The 18,946-nt window shown below is 49.6% G+C and overlaps 1 protein-coding gene across 4 annotated transcripts in view; it reads left to right on the top strand.

The window, feature by feature from the left end:
• ETS1 (ETS proto-oncogene 1, transcription factor) overlaps positions 1-18,946 on the top strand; it is a 74,708-nt gene that overhangs the window by 52,135 nt on the left and 3,627 nt on the right. For all 4 annotated transcript variants that reach the window (XM_037409783.1, XM_037409784.1, XM_037409786.1 and 1 more), the window contains 5 exons: positions 1,664-1,783; positions 2,467-2,667; positions 6,092-6,169; positions 7,093-7,341; positions 10,782-11,042. In XM_037409783.1, coding sequence (XP_037265680.1) covers positions 1,664-1,783; positions 2,467-2,667; positions 6,092-6,169; positions 7,093-7,341; positions 10,782-11,042 — 909 coding nt within the window. The remainder of the gene's footprint in view (positions 1-1,663; positions 1,784-2,466; positions 2,668-6,091; positions 6,170-7,092; positions 7,342-10,781; positions 11,043-18,946) is intronic.

Raw genomic sequence — 18,946 nt, forward strand, 5'->3', positions numbered from 1 at the left:
CCCTCCAACATCACATTGTTTGGACTTGGATGCCTGCAAGTATGGCTGTGGAGGGACCTGAGTGGAGCAGGAACCCCAGACTGGGTTAGACTGGAAGGCGGTGTTGTACTAGGCTGCCTGTGCTCGGCGGCCGCAGCGCTGTCTTCAGCCCTGACTCGCATTAGGGATGCACTCAACTCTGCTTGAAACAAACGCTGGCCAGCATTTTGCAGGTATAATGGCTGATTAAATCAGAGCTTAAATTAACTTAGAGCAATGGTGAGCCGAGGTGGCTGGGGTTTCCACAAAACAGAGAATTCTTTGATTTTTGATGTCTACATCCAGACATTTATGAAAACATCAAAGAGCTTGTGCATGTTGTCATTTTTCCACTGAGAACAGTTTTCATTGAAAAATTTCCAATAGGCTACAGTGCTAAACCCGTCTCAGGTGGAAGATGTACGTAGGAGACTGATAAAGTCCAGTTGTTTGAGATGGTGGTTGTATGAGGCTTTCCTTCTCCGTGAAAGATGTTTTTCAGGAATGCTTAAAATAGATGAAGAAGAGCCAAACCTTTATTCTGATTGAGGAGGGTTTTTTTTTAACTGGTTGCCTTTGTTTATGAAAATGTTTGGCTACAACTGTCTGCCTCCTTCCAAATAAATTAGAAAAAGCAAAAAAAATAAAAAGAAAGGAAGAGCTTTGCTTCTCATCAGGACTTACTCCAAGGCCTGGCTCTTGGCTTGGTCCTGTGCTCTCCCATGGGGGTGGCTGAGCATTGTTCAGTGACTCACCCCGAATCGCGTCGCTCCGTGCTATGGGCTGCGCATGATGTAACTCTGTCCTAATGTGGGATTTTCCAGCTCTTTGTTTTCCTTCCCTCCTTGAATGGGTTTTCTGCTGGTTCCTCATCCTGCCTCAGCCTGCTGTCAGCTTACTTTTTCCAGGATTGCCCATGATTCTTTTAAATTATTTTTTTTCCTTTTGCTTTTCTTTGGACCGGGATGCCCAGAGGTGGAGTGGTAATTTGGAGATGCTTTTCTCTCTGTTTTCTTGTTCACCCTAATGTGGGACTCTTCACCTTCATTGGTGTCTGGACCTGCTTAGCTGTCTCCCAGGCTCCAGATGGGGGTGATGAAGCCCAGCAGGCTGATGTCTGGAAAGGTCTTTGATATCACCATCTCATTTCTAGTAGCGCATTCATGGTTGGTTTGTAGGAACACCACGTGCACCATGTAACCTAGCTCACCAGACATGGCCTGTTGATGCCCTTTAAGTACAGGCTTATTATCATAGAATCACAGAATGGTTTGGGTTGGAAGGGACCTTAAAGATCATCTCATTCCACCTGCCCTGTCGTGGGCAGGGACACCTTCCAGTAGACCAGGTTGCTCAAAGCCACATCCAGCCTGGCTTTGAACACTCCCAGCGATCGGGCAGCACATTCCAGTGTCTCACCACCCTCACAGTAAATTCCAAGCATAAGATTCTTTTCTCTTGTATTTAAGATGCCTGCTTGTGGACTTACAGGGTGTAGGTGTAGGGGCTAGAGGGTCTGGGTGTGAAAATTCCAGATGATAAAAAGATGTCTCTATTTTTCTGACAATTTAATGGCCAGCATGACTCCTGTCATCTTTCCCAGTCCCATATCCTTATGACCATTTTTCTCTCCTGCTTCTTTCAGATATGGAATGTGCAGATGTGCCTTTATTAACTCCCAGCAGCAAAGAAATGATGTCTCAGGCATTGAAAGCCACCTTCAGCGGCTTCGCAAAAGAGCAACAGCGGCTGGGAATCCCCAAAGGTAAGACATAGTTTCCCACTGAGCAGCCGTGGTAGCCGAAAAAATTGTGGCCTCTGCCAGGCTGCACTTGTCCACATCTGCCATCTCTTGTGTTGATTCTCTTCAGGTAGTGTTGCCTTGTTTTCTTGGCAGCTTCAGCTAAAAAAATCTGGACATACAGGCAAAACCTTTTAGTACCACTTGCCAACTACACCTGTCTGATGGATTGTACCTGTCTGACAGATTGTGCCCGTCTGTCCTGCTCAGTTCTGCTGGGTGACCGCTCCTGCAGCTATGGGGACCTGCTCCTTCGGAGACACCTCCAGGACTCCCATTTGCGAGTCATCTCCACTATAGGGAGAAGCAGCAGAAACCTTTTACCAGAGGCTGATGACAGGGAGAAGCCAAACAAAATGGAGAAATGGGTGGCAGAAGGCGTCAGAGAACTGGTGGGATTTTTAAAAGTCCCAAATAAATCCAAAGCTCATTCCTTGTGTGCAATATGTCTGCAGGAGGGCTGCCCCAGCCTGTAGTGTGTAGTATGGCATTCCCCCACCCCGTTTTACCCCTGTGCCAGTGGACAGCCAGGCTGTAGGGGACGAGGCAGTGCAGTGCAGCTGTAGCCCTGTTTGTGCCCTGTTTTCCTGAGGAAATGGCCTGTGGTTGCTCATTAATGGATCCCTTCTACCACCCCCTTGCTGCAGATCCCCAGCAGTGGACGGAGACGCACGTGCGGGACTGGGTGATGTGGGCAGTGAATGAATTTAGCCTGAAGGGAGTGGATTTCCAGAAGTTTTGCATGAATGGAGCTGCCCTCTGTGCCCTGGGCAAGGAGTGCTTCCTGGAGCTAGCGCCTGACTTTGTGGGAGATATCCTTTGGGAACATCTGGAGATCTTGCAGAAAGGTGAGTCCTGGAGTCTCCAAGGTGAATGGCTCACACCGTCCTGGGTGACTTGATTTTGGGCCTTTCCGAAAAGCTTGGCTTGCGGTCTGGCTGTGCAATGAAGTGTTCACCTGGGGCTTTATTCCCCATAAAAGCAGCTTTCAAAGCCCAGCTTTCCAGTGGGATTTCAAATGGGCATCCCAAGCGGTAGTGGCCAGTGCAAATCCTGGCACTGCTTGAAAGAGGAAGAGCATTTGTGCCGGCTGCTTGGCAGGAATCCACAGTGGGCAGGGACACTCTGCCTGCCTGGAAAAGGGATTTTCCAAAGCATTCTTCCTCAGCTCCCGTTGTGAATTTTACTACTTCCTCCGGTAGAACTAGGTACAACAATACTGCTGAAATCCACCGTAATTTCCCAGTTGCAATTGGAAGTTGCTCTGCTTTGTTTCATGTCCCAAAAGGTATAAAGGCGTTTTGTTAAGAGTGGCAGTGTCCCCAGCCACAGAAGCCATCTCTGCCAGTCCCTGCATGACAGCATTCGAGGGCGTTAATTTTCATGACTGGGGACGCAAACATGGATTTTGGGTGTTGATTTTCACAGTGTCTGGATGCCCAAGCAACACTTAACCTGGGGTGGTTTCTAAAGAGCAAGTGAAGAGCTTAACACCTGTAACTGAGCCACAAGCAGGAGCAGCAGCAAATCTAGCCTCTTTCTGTAGCTCCTTTTTGTGGGGAGGGATTTGCTTTCCTGGCATATCCCTTGCACTGTTATACTGACCCCTGCGTGCATGTCAGCAGGCTTGTACTGGTGGCAGGAAGGGGAGGGGGAGCAAAGTTATGCCTTCCAGGAAACCATTGACAAATGAATGTTAATTGCTGATTACTAATTTTACTGCTACCTGTGGTTTGCAAAAGGTAAACACAGCTCTTCCCAGGGTCTGTGTATGACAGGCTGTTTTTCTGCGCTTTGACTCTATATCTGTTCTGTTCTTCTCTTTTTGCATGATTTTTATTGAGTGCTTGTATCAACAGAAAGCAGCTAAACCAAACAAAGCAAAATGTTGCAGTCATCCCAATTTTTCCTTGCTATAAGCCATGCTTCTAATGCAGCTCTGCCTCCCCGCAACCCTTCGTTTGTTTGAGCTGTAACACACTGGAGAGGGGGTCCACGCGCTGCAGGTGCTGACTGGGGCATCAGAGCTGGGTTTGCAGCTCCTTCCTGCAGATTCCCCAAGGCATGGAGACGAACTTGGTGCTGTAGTTTCATGGTAAAGTCAGGATCATGTTTCCTTATAGCATTGACACACACAGTATTCAGATGCTGCAGTTGTGAGGATGCAAGAGGTCTGAGATAGAGAGGAGCTTTTGCAGAGAAGCTGGAAATCTTTGTGCCTGTTGCAGCTTTGCTTCCAAAGGGATGAGAAAGAAGAAAGCTGTATTTCATTGTCTCAACACTGTCGGCGTAGCCCTGGGAGCCTAGAAACCTCTGTTCTCTTGTTCAGTTTTACTGGTGACTTCGTCACTTCTTGCATAAGCTATCTGAGCCTTAGCTTCTATGGTGGGTTCTTAACACATTTCCCAGAAGGGCAATGTCTGTGAAGTATTTGTAGAGTAACTAAGAAGAGTTTCCAAGAAATAACCAGCCTCACCCCAAAGACTAATTTCTTTTCCCTGTAACTCATAGAACTTGTATTCTGGTAGTACATCTCCAAACTTGACAAGATCTGGGTTCTGTTGTGCTGGTGCTCTACAGATACAACGTGCAAAATTGTCTGTGCCACATCCCTCTCCACGCAAGAGGACATGGTTGTTTCCACTTTGCGGCTGGGGATGCAAAGTGTGAAGAGGTGAAGGTTTTCCCAGGCTCAACCGTGGAGCCAGGGTCCAACTTGCCAGCTCCCATCTCTTCCATCGTCCCCAGCCACCCACCATCATCACTTGGGTGTGTGGATGCTGGGAGTGGTGGTTAACCCCAAAATGTTGAGCTTTACCTAAGCGGTGCGACCGCCGGTGTTGGGTCATGCTGGGACAGGCTGTGACCTTGCTGTCCCTTCAGCTAACATGCCTCCCTTGTGAGTGCTTTCTGAGAGTGACTCATGTACCACAGCCAGCTCAGGGTTTAAAAACGGCAGCAGATGGGCGACTTTTCCCTGCATGGATTTGGGTATTTTCAGGCATATTTTTCCAAATTTCTTCCTAAAATAACCTCTTCAGTTACCAGCAGTCAGCAGTGCCCTCCACTTGACTGTAAGCATAGCTGAAGGTTGCTCTCTTTCTCTGTGGTCACCCACCCTGCCCCTTGGCAGACACCGTGGGGAGAGGAAAAGAGCATTTCTCATTAGGTCTCTCTGTTTGCACAAAACCTCCTTTTGTTGGAGAATATTTTCCACCCTGCAATCCCCAGGAGAGAGGACCAAAATTAAGCTCCTTGCAAGCAAACGTGCGTTATCTTCGGTTTGCTTCTCTTTAGCCTCAGCAGAAATAAACATAACCCAGAGTTGTCTGTGGTTTTTATTTTGGTTACCCTCTGCAAAGAAAACAAAATCTCCCATGCGGGTGTCTCTGCCCACATACCGAGCTGGAATGATTAAGGTGTTAATGGAAAAACTGGTCAGGGTAGGAGCAATGTGGCTTTTACATGGGAAAGCAAAAAATTCAACGCCAAGCCCAAGAGTACCAAAGTGCTCGGAAAAAGCAATAGAAAGCGGAGAATCTATGCTTTGATGTGCTACGCGCTCTTTCTCAGTGAATTAAGCCTGTAGAAAGGCTAAAATTTTGCATGCTGCCCATATATACGCCGTAGAGTGTCTTGTTAGGAGTTGGGTGACAGACAGAGCAGCAAAGCTTTTTGGAGCATGAGATCTTCTGCCTGCATCAGGTGCAAGGTGGAAGGTGCCTTGTAGGCTGGGAACTAGCATTGCTTTGGGGCTGTAGGAGTTGGTTTTGGTATGTGTTGCCCACTCACTTGCACACACCTACTGCTGGTCTCAAAATAGGGGCTTTTTCAGGAAAACAACTGGCCACCCATGGTGGAGTTTTTTTCACAAGCTCACAGATGTAAGCGTGATAAGCAATTCTCAAGAGAATGAAAGCTGACAAAAATCGAGGCAAGCAAGGAAATTATGCAACTAGTATTTCAGAACCACCTGAAGCCTCTGATTGAGAAAGTTGTTGTTTTGTTGGGTTTTTTTGTTTTGTTTTGTTTTGTTTTGTTTTGTTTAAATTTGGGCATGCCTGCAGCCAGAGTTCCCAAAGGAACCCAAGTGCATCAAGCACTTGTTTCAGTGGGATTTCAGCTCCTAACTCATTTCTGTTCCTTTGAACATTCTGGTTTAACCCAGAGAGGAGCATTTTAGGAAGTTCAGACCTCTCTGTATTACAGCAAGCCTTGCAAAGCATAATATGCCGATGGACGTGTGACATTTCCTTCCTTTCCTCTTTGCAGAAGAGGTAAAACCGTACCCAGCAAATGGAGTGAATACAACATATCCAGAATCCCGCTATTCTTCAGACTACTTCATTAGTAAGTCTCAATCATCAGTATCATTCTGGTGCTTCCAGTGCTGCCTATTAGAGATTTGTCTGCATCACATGAAGACTGTACCATGCAGTTGTTGCTCTGTTGTGGCAGAGCGTGCAGAGTGCGTAATTTTATCTTTCCGAGGCTTTTGGGTTCATTTAAAAGCCATCTGTACTTTTGGGTGACTGCCTTGAGATGCCATAATCTGACTTTGCAAGCACTGCTTGCTTGAAGCTGTAGCTCAGCTGACCTGAAAAGTGACCTCAACACTCCAAAACACGGGGAATTCTTAAGAACTTATTAAAAAATAGAGGGAATGGGGGAAGAAGGCTGAATTCTGGGTTGCTAGGAAGGAACCTAGGAAGGAAAGGGATGAGTCATCAGTCTGGACTCCTGCATTTCCCATTGCCATTGGTTTGAAGATGTTCTTTAAGGGCATTTGAAAACTGTGATGTATTTCATGAACCAGCACAAAACCCCAGCTCACCTGAATTGGGATTCCAGGCTCTGGCCAGTGAGGAGAGGTGACTGTGGAAGCGACTCATCTATTAAAATCATCAGTGAAACTTCTTTGCCCTATATCCTTTGCTGAGACTACACTCTTCCATGATTTTCCACCTTTTTCCCACTAGCAGCTTGCTTGAGAGGAGTTTGATGTAATGCACATTGGTGATGGTTGAGGATGTCTTATTTTTCTAACTTGCTGCAATTTTAAGACACCATTTATCTGTAGCTTTTAGAAACGTTAACTCAAAATTAGTGCCCAGTTGTGCCAGGTATTTTATATGCAAAGGCAGTCTGCTCTTGCACTGCAGACCTCAAATCTCGCTGTGCTGTGGGAGGCTGGAGGGGGAGCAGGCAGCACCCTGGTTTCCTTGAGCTGTTTGGGTTTGTGTTGCTTTCTGACCCTCCCGTTTTGCTGACAGGTTATGGCATCGAGCATGCACAGTGTGTGCCTCCCTCTGAGTTCTCCGAGCCCAGCTTCATCACAGAGTCCTACCAGACCCTCCATCCCATCAGCTCGGAAGAGCTCCTGTCCCTCAAGTACGAGAACGACTATCCCTCAGTCATTCTGCGTGACCCAGTGCAGACGGACTCCCTGCAGACAGACTACTTCACGATCAAGCAAGAAGTAGTAACGCCAGATAACATGTGCATGGGACGTACCAGTCGAGGTAAAGTTGGACATCTCCCAGGGTTTTCTTGGGTTCTTGCGATTCTACCTCTTTCAACACGAGCGCTGCCTTCCCTTCTGTCGGAGATGGTGCTTTGGGGGCCTCGAGGCCATCAGGGAGCTGTGCGATGCCAGTAACAAAGCCATTTCCCAACAGATATACCTTATGGGTTGAACTCCCATGGATTCCCTGATGGCTTTGAGCCCTCCCCTTTTCTCTCCAGGGAAAGTATGAAGAAGGTCTTTCTTTTCTCTACTCTGCTGCCTGCTTTTACAACATCTGCAAAAATGTGGCATTTCTGGCTCTGTACTTTGATGTCAAACTTCAGTGAAGTTGAAATAGGCTTTAAGGTTGTTAGGGACTGCTGTGTGGCTGTATAAATCTCATTTTCCTAGGAGACCAGGCAAAACCTCACAAATTCTTCACAAGTTCTCATCAGGAATTACTGTCCAAGGCTCTGAAGGATTTTATACACGATGATCCGAAGTCTTTATCCATTGTCTCCATTGAGTTTGATGGCTGCTTGCCTGAACTGATAATCTGTTCTGATGAACCCAAGCCCTGTGCTTTGTTAGGAGATGCAGATGTCATGGGTTGAGTCAGCGACAGAGCTGAAGGACCCCCTGAATCCTTGTGCTACAACCCTACCTACAACCAAAGAGTTATAGGTACATGATTCCTGTTTGAGATGATGCGATTTAAACACCTAAACACTTTAGAGGATCTGAGCCAAAATACCTTTTCAATTAATATTATTAAATTCTGAACACATGGGGCCCAGATGCCTGACTACTTTGTAATTACATTGCTTAATGCAAGGCTGAGGATCTGGCTTACAGTATGTATTCAAAGCAAAAGTTTAATCCATAGAGCTCAAAGTCACTTACAAAGGGGGTATCATTATCTCCTGATTCCAGGTAGGGAACCTGAGGCACGGGGAAGAGATCTGACCTGCCTGCGATCACACCCTGAATAGAATCCAGGTGTCTCCATGCCTAAAATTCATTATAGTAACGTGTTGCTGTGAGCCAGGTTTGATGTTGAACATTTAAACCCATTCATCCAGCTACGAGAGCTGAAGATATGCTGGCTCCCTGTGAAAGCCAGAGCCCCTTTGCCCGTCTGCGTCGCATGTGCATTGCTCAGTGGAGCTCATTTTAAGTTTCTCATTCTTTTTCCAAGCTGGGAGAGCTAATGACAGGAAAGTTATTATTTGTATTATTACCTCTGCTTCTGCTGCTGGCTGAGTGTTAATATGAGAGAGGTGATTGGATGATATGGTGAGCCAAAAGGGCAGCGGTGTTAGAATTTTAGGTGAGCTCCTCTTTCTGGGTTTTTCTGACTAGCTTTCATCAGTGTCTTTCCCTTTCCTTGACCTTTTCTTTAACATAGGTGATTTCATAATAATTCTCCTTGAGATGCAATGATTCAGGCATGCTTTTGCAATCGTACCTGGAGGCTGTTCTCCCTGGCAAGCCTAAAAAGGCTCCAGGGCAGGGAAGAGTGAGCCCTTAACTTCAGCTCTGCGAGGGGGGGGATCAAGGGCTCCTGGTGTTAGAAAACACTTCAACATACTGATTGCGATTGAAGAAATACAACAGGCTATGGCTGTGCTTACACTAACACTTTCAGCCATGGAGAAAGACCTTTGGGTGGCATAAATCCTCCCAGAGTGGTATAAAAGAAGCCTTAACGTAAAGCAGAGTCCAGTTCATTTATATTTACGTATGTCTTTACCTTCCGCTGTCTGAAAAGGTTAGTCTGTCGCAATGTCAGGCGCTTCAGCAGTGGCAAGTTGAGGATGAAGGTTTTCCAGACAGTCGCCTTTTGGCTTGCTTTGTGTCGGCCTCAGGAGGGAATTTTGTGGTCCCGTGGGAGTTGTTCCACGCTACCTTATCGGCGAGGGCGTCTGGCTGGAAAGTGTAGCTGCCAAACTGTTTTAAGTTTCTCCTGAGTAACTGCAAGGCCTGATTTTTCCAGCTAGGTCAAATTTAGGTGAATTTTCAACGAATTGACACAAGTTGCATCTTTGACACTGGCAGATTTTTAATTCCTTTGCTAAACAAGCTTGTGCTGCAGTACTTCTTAGGGGAGTGGTTATGCCAATTAATGAACACGCGTAAAGTGGTGTTATATATCAGGAAAGGATGGAAGTGTATTCTGTGACATTCTCAAAAAAAAAACTAAAAGAAAAAAAATAGAATGAATCTGAAACATGGCTGTTACCAGCAGATTCAGGCCAATGGATCCAAACTTCTGGGCCAGCAATCGGGGCAGAGCCCACGGTAGTTGTGTCTGTTCACAGCAAGTGCTCATCAGACTACAACACAACAAATATTTGGGGGAGCATGCCAGCATCCTTCCACGTTCCTGTTCCCCAGTGATTTACTATCTGGGCCCAAGCTGCGGGTAGCTCTGCCAATGGAAATTTCTCCAGGAGTTCTTGCACAATCCCAGCAGCTGTTTTTAGCCCAGTTTGGGAAATTAGTGAACTTGAATGATCCTGTTACGCTCTTAGTTTGTCAGTAAAGATGTTGAGCAATCAGCAGCGTACGGGAGATCAGAGAGAGCAATTTCAGTTTGTTCTTTGGATCCTTTTTTAGCTCTCTGTTTTAAGTACAGAGGGTATACTTATGCTGTCTCTAGTGGGTGTAAATCAGCATAGCACTGCTGAGGATCTGGCCTCTCGTGTTCTGGTCTTTACTAAAAATACCCCAGAGAGTAGCCTTGATACAACCCAGCTGTGCTCACCTTACCAGAACTGGAAAAACAGCAGTTTGAGCTTTCAGCCTTTTCCTCTCCTCCTCCATCAAATCTGCTGCTGTTTGGGGATTTGGGGGTGGAAGCTGGTTGTAACATATGGCGATAAAAGGCTGCTGTATAGTTTTGTAGGAAACATCAAAAGTAAAGTAGCCGAGTGTCCAGTGCCCATGAATATGCTTGAGCAGCATTTATATAAGGCTGGCAGATATAATGTGGGACTTATTGGAGACCCGTATCTTTCAGCAGCAAGAGTGAGAGGTCCTGGAGTGCCCATGTTTAGGTATCTGAACTGAGCCTTGAATATCTGCGTAAAGTAAATTATTTCTCTGCCATTGCCTTTTTGAAGGGAAGACAATTCCCAGGTAGCCCCAGGCATCAGTCTTGGTTAGAGAGTCAGGACTTCGGGTTTTTCCTCCGACTTTCTCTGCCTTGCTCTGCTGCCTGAACTTCTCTGGGGCTCAGATCGCCCTTCTCTGAATTAAGAAGATATCAAAGTATCCCAGTTTCAGGCTGTACTTTGAGTTTGTTCAGAGATGAGGTGTAGTAGGACAGCATCATTTGTCTGGTTGCCTTCTGCCCACCGAGCGGGCGGGCGAATCATCCCTCTCCTGGCCGCGGCAAGCCAGAGCATCCCTGTGCTGGCCAGGCACAGCTGACGTGCTCTTCCTTCTCACCAGGTAAACTGGGCGGCCAGGACTCCTTCGAGAGCATAGAGAGCTACGACAGCTGTGACCGCCTGACACAGTCCTGGAGCAGCCAGTCCTCCTTCCAGAGCCTGCAGCGTGTCCCATCCTACGACAGCTTTGACTCGGAGGACTACCCCGCCACCCTGCCCAACCACAAGCCCAAGGGCACCTTCAAGGACTATGTTCGAGATCGGGCCGATATGAACAAGGACAAGCCTGTCATTCCTGCTGCTGCCCTTGCTGGCTACACAGGTAGGGACATGCTCCTCAGGGAACCGCATCTCTGCTGAGCATCTTGGGTGGAGCATCTCCACTGGTGGAGGGCAGAGCCTCCAGGGTCTCTGGGTTGCCTGGTGTCTGTGTTGCTGGTTGGGGGGGTTTGGAGTGTCTCTGGGGTCAGTCATACGCATGTGGGCACACCTGAGGGCACACAGCCCCTCAAGGCTGCATGTCCTTCAAGCATGGGCATTCCAGACCTCAGGGAAGATGTAGGACCGGGCAGACTGCAGCATGTGTGATGCCTTGGGTTGTCATTTATACCTAGATGGCTTCTGGCTGGGTTTGGTAGGAACTGGTGTCTGATTTGTATCGCTGAGAACGCAAGGTAGTAGAGAGCCCTTTTTTCACCTTCTGACACTTCCATGAGATGTGCTGGCCACTTGCTTGTGGTTTTCCCACATCAGGCAGGAGTGGCTGCATTTCTGGCATTGCTGTGTGTGATGTGAAATAATCTTCTCCCCTTCTGGCATGGAGGAAGCACTTGGTTTTTGCACTTTACCGTGGTGCCAGGGAGGGATGGGATGGTGTCAAAGCAGACCAGACATTTTCCATTCCCTGCACTGGGAGAGGTGAGAAGGTGATAGGCCATGGAAACTCCGGCTTTTCCATATGACAGCCCTCCTCCAGCAATCTGGCATCTCATGGAGAGAAACCTGGTGGGATGGGGCTTCCAGCTAAAACTGAGATAATCCTTTCCAGTCCTTCTGTGCTGTGTCTTTTCCCTGTACTGTAAGTAAAATTCACAGAGCAGCCTGCTGCCAGTTCCCCTTTTCCTTGCACATACTGATCTCTCCTGCCCCAGCTGGTAGCAGCTGTGGCCCGGAGGAGCCAAGTGGTGGAAATAGTTTGTGCCGATAAAGATCATCAACAGGTTCAGAGTAGATCCTGAGGTGCGGCTGTCCCTGAAATCTCCTCCCACGCACAGCTCATCTTAGGGCTGATATCTAGTTTTTTGTAAGGGGCGGGGGGAGAGAAGCAGAGGGGAGGTGAGGTGGAGAGATAATTTTAGGAGCTATGTGTAAAAAAGGAGGTGGTTTGTTGCTATAGCATTAGTCAGACAGAAAGCTCAGCCCTGCTTGCTGAATGAGCCTGTTTCGACCAAGTGTATGCAAAATAAAAGTGTGCTCTGCTATTCCTGAATGATTTTTGGCCGGAGGATGTGGTGGGGAGAGGCATGAGTGGTAGGAGGGGCCGTGCCCTGGGACACCATCCTCCGCACTGTGCCATGGAAGTTGATGTTCCTAAGAAAAGAGACCAGTGAGCATAACTTGCAGTTTTTATTCCTATTTTCCCAGATCACGCCTTTCACTACAGCCTGTGGAAGTGTTTTGGGTACCCAGGGCATGGGCAGGAGCATTGGTTGCATTTTAACAGCCGGGGAAACTGAGGCACAGGGGCACGGCACTGGCAAAACTAACTTTATTTTCCGAGCTGGATGTTTCCTAGAATCCCAGCTGTAGCTGATGGAAAAGAGCCGCCCCCGCAGAGAGGTGATGTTCCCAGCTCCCTCCGCCAGCGAGGAGCTGAAGTCAGCGGCTGGCCCCTCTGTTTTGCCAAGGAATATTAGCACCCCAAAGACTGTCCTTGGACCCGTGCTGTCAGGAAGGGGGGACTTCGCTTAATGCAATGCCAGAGCACACTTCCAAACGCTTTGTGCTGCGTAATATTTTCCCTTGCCTCATTTCAAACCCTGTTTTGAGCCGGGAAGGTAATCCCTTGGCCCAGACCTTTCCGTGTGATCAATAAGTGGGAGCGCCTGATTTTCTTTTTCTTTTTTTTTGCATTGCTTCACTTGAGCATCTTTAAACAGGGAGAGGAAAACCAGAGGTTTCCAGAATCAGCAGTCACTTGGAAATCCTTGGGCTGGAGCACGGCTTGCTTCCTCTGAAGGCTGCTAAGCAGTAATTCAGTCCTCAAACCATCACAGCCTGCATTTACTGTTGGCAATGAACTTTGGACAGGTGATCTCTGCAGGTGTGTGACCGGAGAGGTCCTCTGTCCCTTTTTAAAGCCCACTGACCTGTCAGCACCTTAAATTTTCGGTGCAAAGGGAGCACAGTATAGGTGCAAAGCAAAGCCCAGTTGCTGTGAAAGCAGGTCACAGTGAGAGCAAGTGAGAACACATTGCATTACAAACTGTAGGAGAACTGGGCACTCTCAAAAGTGTTTTGTATTACCATATTTCTGGAAAAAAAAATAAAAATAAAAATATCCAGGCTGGCCACTGAGAAGTGCTGGACCTCTTTCTTGGGCCAGCTGAGCAAGGAGTGTGAGGACTCTCGGGCAGAACTCCTAGGTCCTTCTTTTTTTGCTTTGCTTTACATTACTTTTACTTTACTCGGGGGAGGAAGTGCTGTCTAGCAGCTAGAGCAGAGGAACTTAAAGTCTGGGCTCTGTTTGCAGCTCTGGTGAGGAGGTGGAGCCTCCAAATGAGCAGAGCAGGGGATTACCAGCCCAGGGTCCCAAAGCGGCGAGGACCCCTGCTTTCCCTTTCTCACGCCCATGCCTCGAGTGTGTGTCCAACACCAGTCACCAGCCAGTGGAGCACCCGACGTGCCATGGTGTGCACCTTGTAGGGCTGGAAGGGTGAAGCCTGGGAGATCACGTCCTTCATCTCCAGGGCTCTCTAGGTTGACTTCAAGAATTGAGTTCAAGACAATATTGTTCAGGTTTTGTTACCAAGGGCCTTTTTTGCCGGTGGCCCAGGGAGGTGGCACAGCACTTTATCGCAGCCATGGTGGCAGATCTCTGATGGTATCTGCCCAAGGAGGCGCATACTTTGGTGAGAAGGTGCATTTTGGCGGAAGCTCCACTTGCGTTTGATGTGTTCTTCACCTAGCTCGCAAGCAGCTTTACAAAGCTGCGTTATCTGCCCCCACATCTTGACCTAATTTAACAAGTTGCCATGGTTGCTCGGATAGAGGTTGATGCAATTTTCTTATCTTTTTTGAAGGAGAAATGTAATTGCTCAGGAGTTGGTGAACTTCAGTTTCCATAGCTGCAGTGAGGGCCAGCTCTGGACACCTCTGGTTTTGGAGCCAGCTCTCTCAAAGCTTGGCCAGCTTGAGTCTTAGGTTAAGCCGTATTTTATTTTTTTATGAGATGACGTAGGAAATGGAGACAGCGTGTCTATTAAATTTAGGCAAGTGGTGTGTCAGGATACGTCTTCTCTGCAGGCAGATGTGCTAAACCTTACATGGGCTTAGCTGAGCTCAGTTTAAGCTTCCTCCTTCATGCACCAGTGCAGTGTTTGGTGTGGGCGGGCAGCTTGTGCTAGGTGCGTGCTGGCACATGGGCGTAGATCCCCCACCTGAGGCCAGCAGGGCTCAGTCGAGCTCGGCTTTGCAGCCCAGCCTGTGGCTGGTCCTTCACTGGATCCTGCAAGCCACTGCCTCCCATGGGTACCGTGGCCACCAGCATCCTTCATGAGACCTGATGCCACGTGGATAAATGCGGCTGGTCTGTCGTGGGCAGCCCACGCAGAGGGCAGGTGGTGTGGGTCTGATCGCATTGTTCTTTGGCCTTTCTGCCCTATATTCATTTTTCCACTACACTGACCTACTTGTGCAGCTGCCCTCCTGGTGTTTGCAGGTCCAGCAGAGGTTCAGACCCTCCCTCTGTCCCCGTGGTTGGCGATAGCCACTCAGGGCTGAATTGTTTTCGGCTTTTCTTGAGAGCCCCAAAGCATCTATGTGGGTTTATAGCCAAGACGTGGTGTTTGCTTTGTGGTACATAGGGCCTCAGCACCGTCTGTGCGGGCTGGGGCTTTCCATCTGAGTGCTGTCTGCATTGCCACACCAGAGCTGTCACGTGCCGAGCTGCTGCTCCACATAGCTGAACAGACAGAGCAGAGCAGTTCCCCTCGTGTTTGAGAGGCGAATGGAGGAAAGAGGGATGAGAAGGGTGAACTGAGTGTACACCAAACCTTGATGCTTCATCTGCAAGGCTGGCTTTGCGTTTGTGATGCTGTCCTTCGTTATGGACTCGGTTAGGAAGTTGCCGAATGCCTTTACATACAACCTCAGCACCTACAGAGTTAATGCCTCCTTCCCTGCTGATATCACACATGACCTGAGTGTTTCTCTTAGTTGCAGATTGCTGCTATCTTCATTCTCATGCTGCCCTTAGAGACAGAAAGTAGTGCAGGGAATAGCCACATCTCACAGGTGCTATACTGCCCAAGCATCCTGAAGCGCTTCTGTCTTCCAAATGGTTGTGTCCAGGCTGGGTTCCAGCCCTGATCCTTGCTATCAGCATTCACACTACCATGTTAATAGGGCCCAAATTTGCCTGTTAAACCCATGTGCCCTGTCCAAATTGTCTGCAGTGCAGAGCCTGAAGACCTCAGCAAGCCTCTGCTTCTGAGTGATGCTTATCTGTGACGCAGAAGTGAAAACACGCAGCTGCTGTTTTGCAAGAAATTCAAGTCAGTGCCAAAGAAAGTGGGTCTCTTTCAAGACAGCTTGTGTGCTGCTTCCCCTCTTCTTGGTGCCTATGCTGCTGGCCTGGATCTTCCACCAGTGAACTCCCAGGACATGCTGTGGTCATCCTCATCCAAAAATCCACCAGCAGCTGCTTTGCTGGCTCCTCTCCCACAACGGTCCGGTGATCTGGCTGTCCTTGTCACCCAGAGTCTGTGCAGTAGCTTTCCTAGAAACATCAGCATCCTTTCTGCTTGCCTGCACTTCTGGAGAAGTGTGCCTGTTACGAGCAACCGTAGCAACGTGTGTCTTGGGTTAGGGGAATCAGAAGCAGCACAACAGCATCTCGGCCCCCCGTGCAATGCAGCGGATGTTGTTAGCATGGTCATCCTGGGTCATACCTTTTACCTGGCCTTGCAGGGTGACTTCAAATGTGACCCGCCAGCAGTTCCTGCCCACTTTCAGCCTCTGGTGCAGGGCCTGCAGGGGTCCAGCAGCCCATTTTGCCTCCACAAGGTGGGGAGCTCGAGGGTGGGGCTCAGGGCTGGTTTAGTGGCTTCTCCACCTGCCAGACTTGTGCAAATGACAGTGAAATCAGCCGCATGCAACATTGCCCAAGCGTGACAGCAGCTCAGCTCACACCAGAGCTGCTACAGCCCCTGGCAGCAGCATCTTAGCAGCCCAGAGGTGATGGCACAGTACCAGCTGTGGCTTTGCCTCTCCTTCGAGCAACGAGCTGGAGTGTTGCAGGGCAGCTCTTGGCCTGCAGGACCACCTTCAGGGGAAGATGGGAAGCTCATGAAACCCCTTGAGCTTTGACAGTTGCCTCTGAGTGAGACCAGTCCTTCCAGCATGTCATTCCTCGAAACACAGGAGATGCATCAGGAAAGTCAAATTGGCCCAGACTGGCCAGCCTGGCTGCTGTCCTGCATGGCCAGAAGCATGTAGCTCCCCAAAAAAGGTGCTTTCTGGGTCCTTACCCAGTTTCTCCATGGCTGCTCTTGGGAAATGCTTCTACCTGAGCTCCACTGCTGCCCTCCCACCACTTCATGGTGGCGTGACTACCTGCACCAGTCCGGGCAAGAACTGGGGAGGAGGTGGCTGGGCTTGGTCAAACAAGGGAGCGATGGGGATGAGCTTTGCTGTCCTCACACTGGGCGAAACTGGGGACCTTTGGTGCCACAGTGCCCTCGAAGGGGGCTCGGGCAGGGCAGGAACATGAGTGAGACGAAGGCTGTTTTGGAGACGTTGCTATGCCCAATTGTTTTGTTGGGTTGGAACCACAAACCACAGAGCGAAAAGCATAGGTGCGCCGCCTTTTTTTTTTTTTTTTTTTTTTTGGTAGGGTTTTTTCTTTCTTCTTCTTTTCTTGTTTGAAAGAAGGAAAACAAAATAGAGGCCGTTGAGAGGGGTGGGGGTGTGAAACCGTCTCGAGAGAGAGTGGGGATGACATGTTTCGGGCTGTGCCTTCCTGGGTACTGCGCAGGCGCCTGTCTGCCCAGCCGTGCGGTGCCACCATCACTGTGCAAGTGAAAGTGGCCATCGTGCGTTTTTTGCTTTCAAACCCCACCAGAGCCACCGGGTAGGAAAGTGGTAGGGGACCTCCAATCCCCATCAAAGGAGGATGGCACAGGGATGGGGTGGCGCCAGACCCTTTGCTCTGGGGACACCCATGGGTGCCATCAGAGAACTGGTGCCAAAGAGGCACTGCTCAGCCAGCAGTTCCCACTGTAGCAGCTGGTCGTCATCCGGCTTAAGAAGCATATTTTCCCCCTGACGCGGGAGAATTCCTGCGGTGTGACACTCCCCGCTGAAGGACCCTGTTCAGTGCCACCGAGGCCAGACAGGGCCCCCATTGTAGCCCTGTTGGGTGGGCGAGCCCCTCCAGCCAGCACTATTCTTAGCAGCCTTCACGGGTGCCGGAGGTCTCGGTGGGGTGGGAGGGCATCCCACCACCCTCTTGAGTTCTCGCCTTGTCTTTTGTGGAGTGGGGGCTGCCCCTCTTCCCCAGCCAGGGCTGGGCTTGCTCTGGGAAGCCCCGGCTTGTGTGCAGCGAGACCGGCGCCATAAAAAGTGGCTCATGTCCCTCCACCCCACGCTTGGGGCTGCGTCCAAAAAAAAAGGCCGGGGGAACACTCCGGCGGTGGTTGTTTTTGGAGATAACCAAGGCAACAGGTTGCGTGGTGGGATACACCCGCTGAGCTACACACCGGCCTTGGAGCAGTCGGTGGGGCCGTGCGTGCTTGTGCCGTGAAGTGATCCGGGCCAGGCGGTGGTGGGGATTTCCAGCCCTGGCCAGGGACTGAGTGGAACCGTTGAAACAGAAGGGATGGAAAATAGGCGCTGCTCCCAGCTCCTGAGGGGGTGGAGGGTTGGGGTGCAGGAACAAGCCTGGCAACTTCATGCTTGTCTTGATAGCTTTGGGGATGTGACGTTGGCGGGTGGCATCGCTGCATGAGCCAAAGGTCCCCTCGAAATACCTGTAGACACTGGGTAAAAAAACTCCCTGCTCCTTGCTGGTCTGCAGAGCGGGCTAAAGCAGCTTCTTTCTGAAGCCGGCCCTCTCAGCACTAATTACAGCTATACTTGCCCACCAGATGATGCAGGGACCTCCAGCATCCCTTCCCTGAGCATTTCACCTTCCTGCCCTGCAGTCTCGCCAGAGCTGTTTTCGGGCACGCAGGCTCGGGCATGTGCCGGGGTTTGGTTCCTGCCACCTTGTGCATCGCCTGCCTCGCTGACATTTTGGAGTCATGCCCCAGCGGCAGCAGCACATCTGCAGGGCCTCCGCTGCCTTCCCCTCCAGCAGGGCGTGTGTTTATAGGAGCTGAGACATGCCTGCGAGCCCTGCAGTAAACACATTCTTGACATAATTGCTTGTCCAACATAGAGGAATTTGGGGTTTTACGCGTGTCCTGCAGGCAGCTCGGAATAGACCTTGGGAATCCCTGTTCCAAGGATGACACCGCTTCCTTCAAAATCCCAAAATACCCGGCAGAGCAACACCTGGTGCAGCAGCCCTACCTCTCTTACTGGAGAGAGGGTGAGAAATTGCTGGGTTTCCCGACACCTCTCCATGCCAGCTGGCAGCCAACCTGCGAGCACCAAGCGTGAACTGCGCTGGCTGCTTGGCTCAGGGTTAACGACACTTGAACCTTGAAAGGCTCCTGCAGAGCCAGGGTGGTCCAGGGGTATTTCGAGGGCAGTTGCTTACCCGAACCTGCTGCCTAGGTGATGGTCTTCCATCCATCTTATTTTGGGGAAGGAATAAAAAAAATAAATCCTTGTTCTCAGCTGGGCAGGAGAGAAATCAATGTGAGGTGATGAACCTGGTCTTGCTTCAGTTTTGTCTCCTAGGGCTGTTTCTCTGTTAACCTGATTTGGATGCTTTCTGTGTGTGGGTAGGGAATTGGTGTAAAGTCAGATGGGCCAAAAGAAACTGTCCCCAGCCGAATT

Source organism: Falco rusticolus, chromosome 16 (genome assembly GCF_015220075.1).
Source record: "Falco rusticolus isolate bFalRus1 chromosome 16, bFalRus1.pri, whole genome shotgun sequence".
NCBI classification, from domain to species: domain Eukaryota; kingdom Metazoa; phylum Chordata; class Aves; order Falconiformes; family Falconidae; genus Falco; species Falco rusticolus.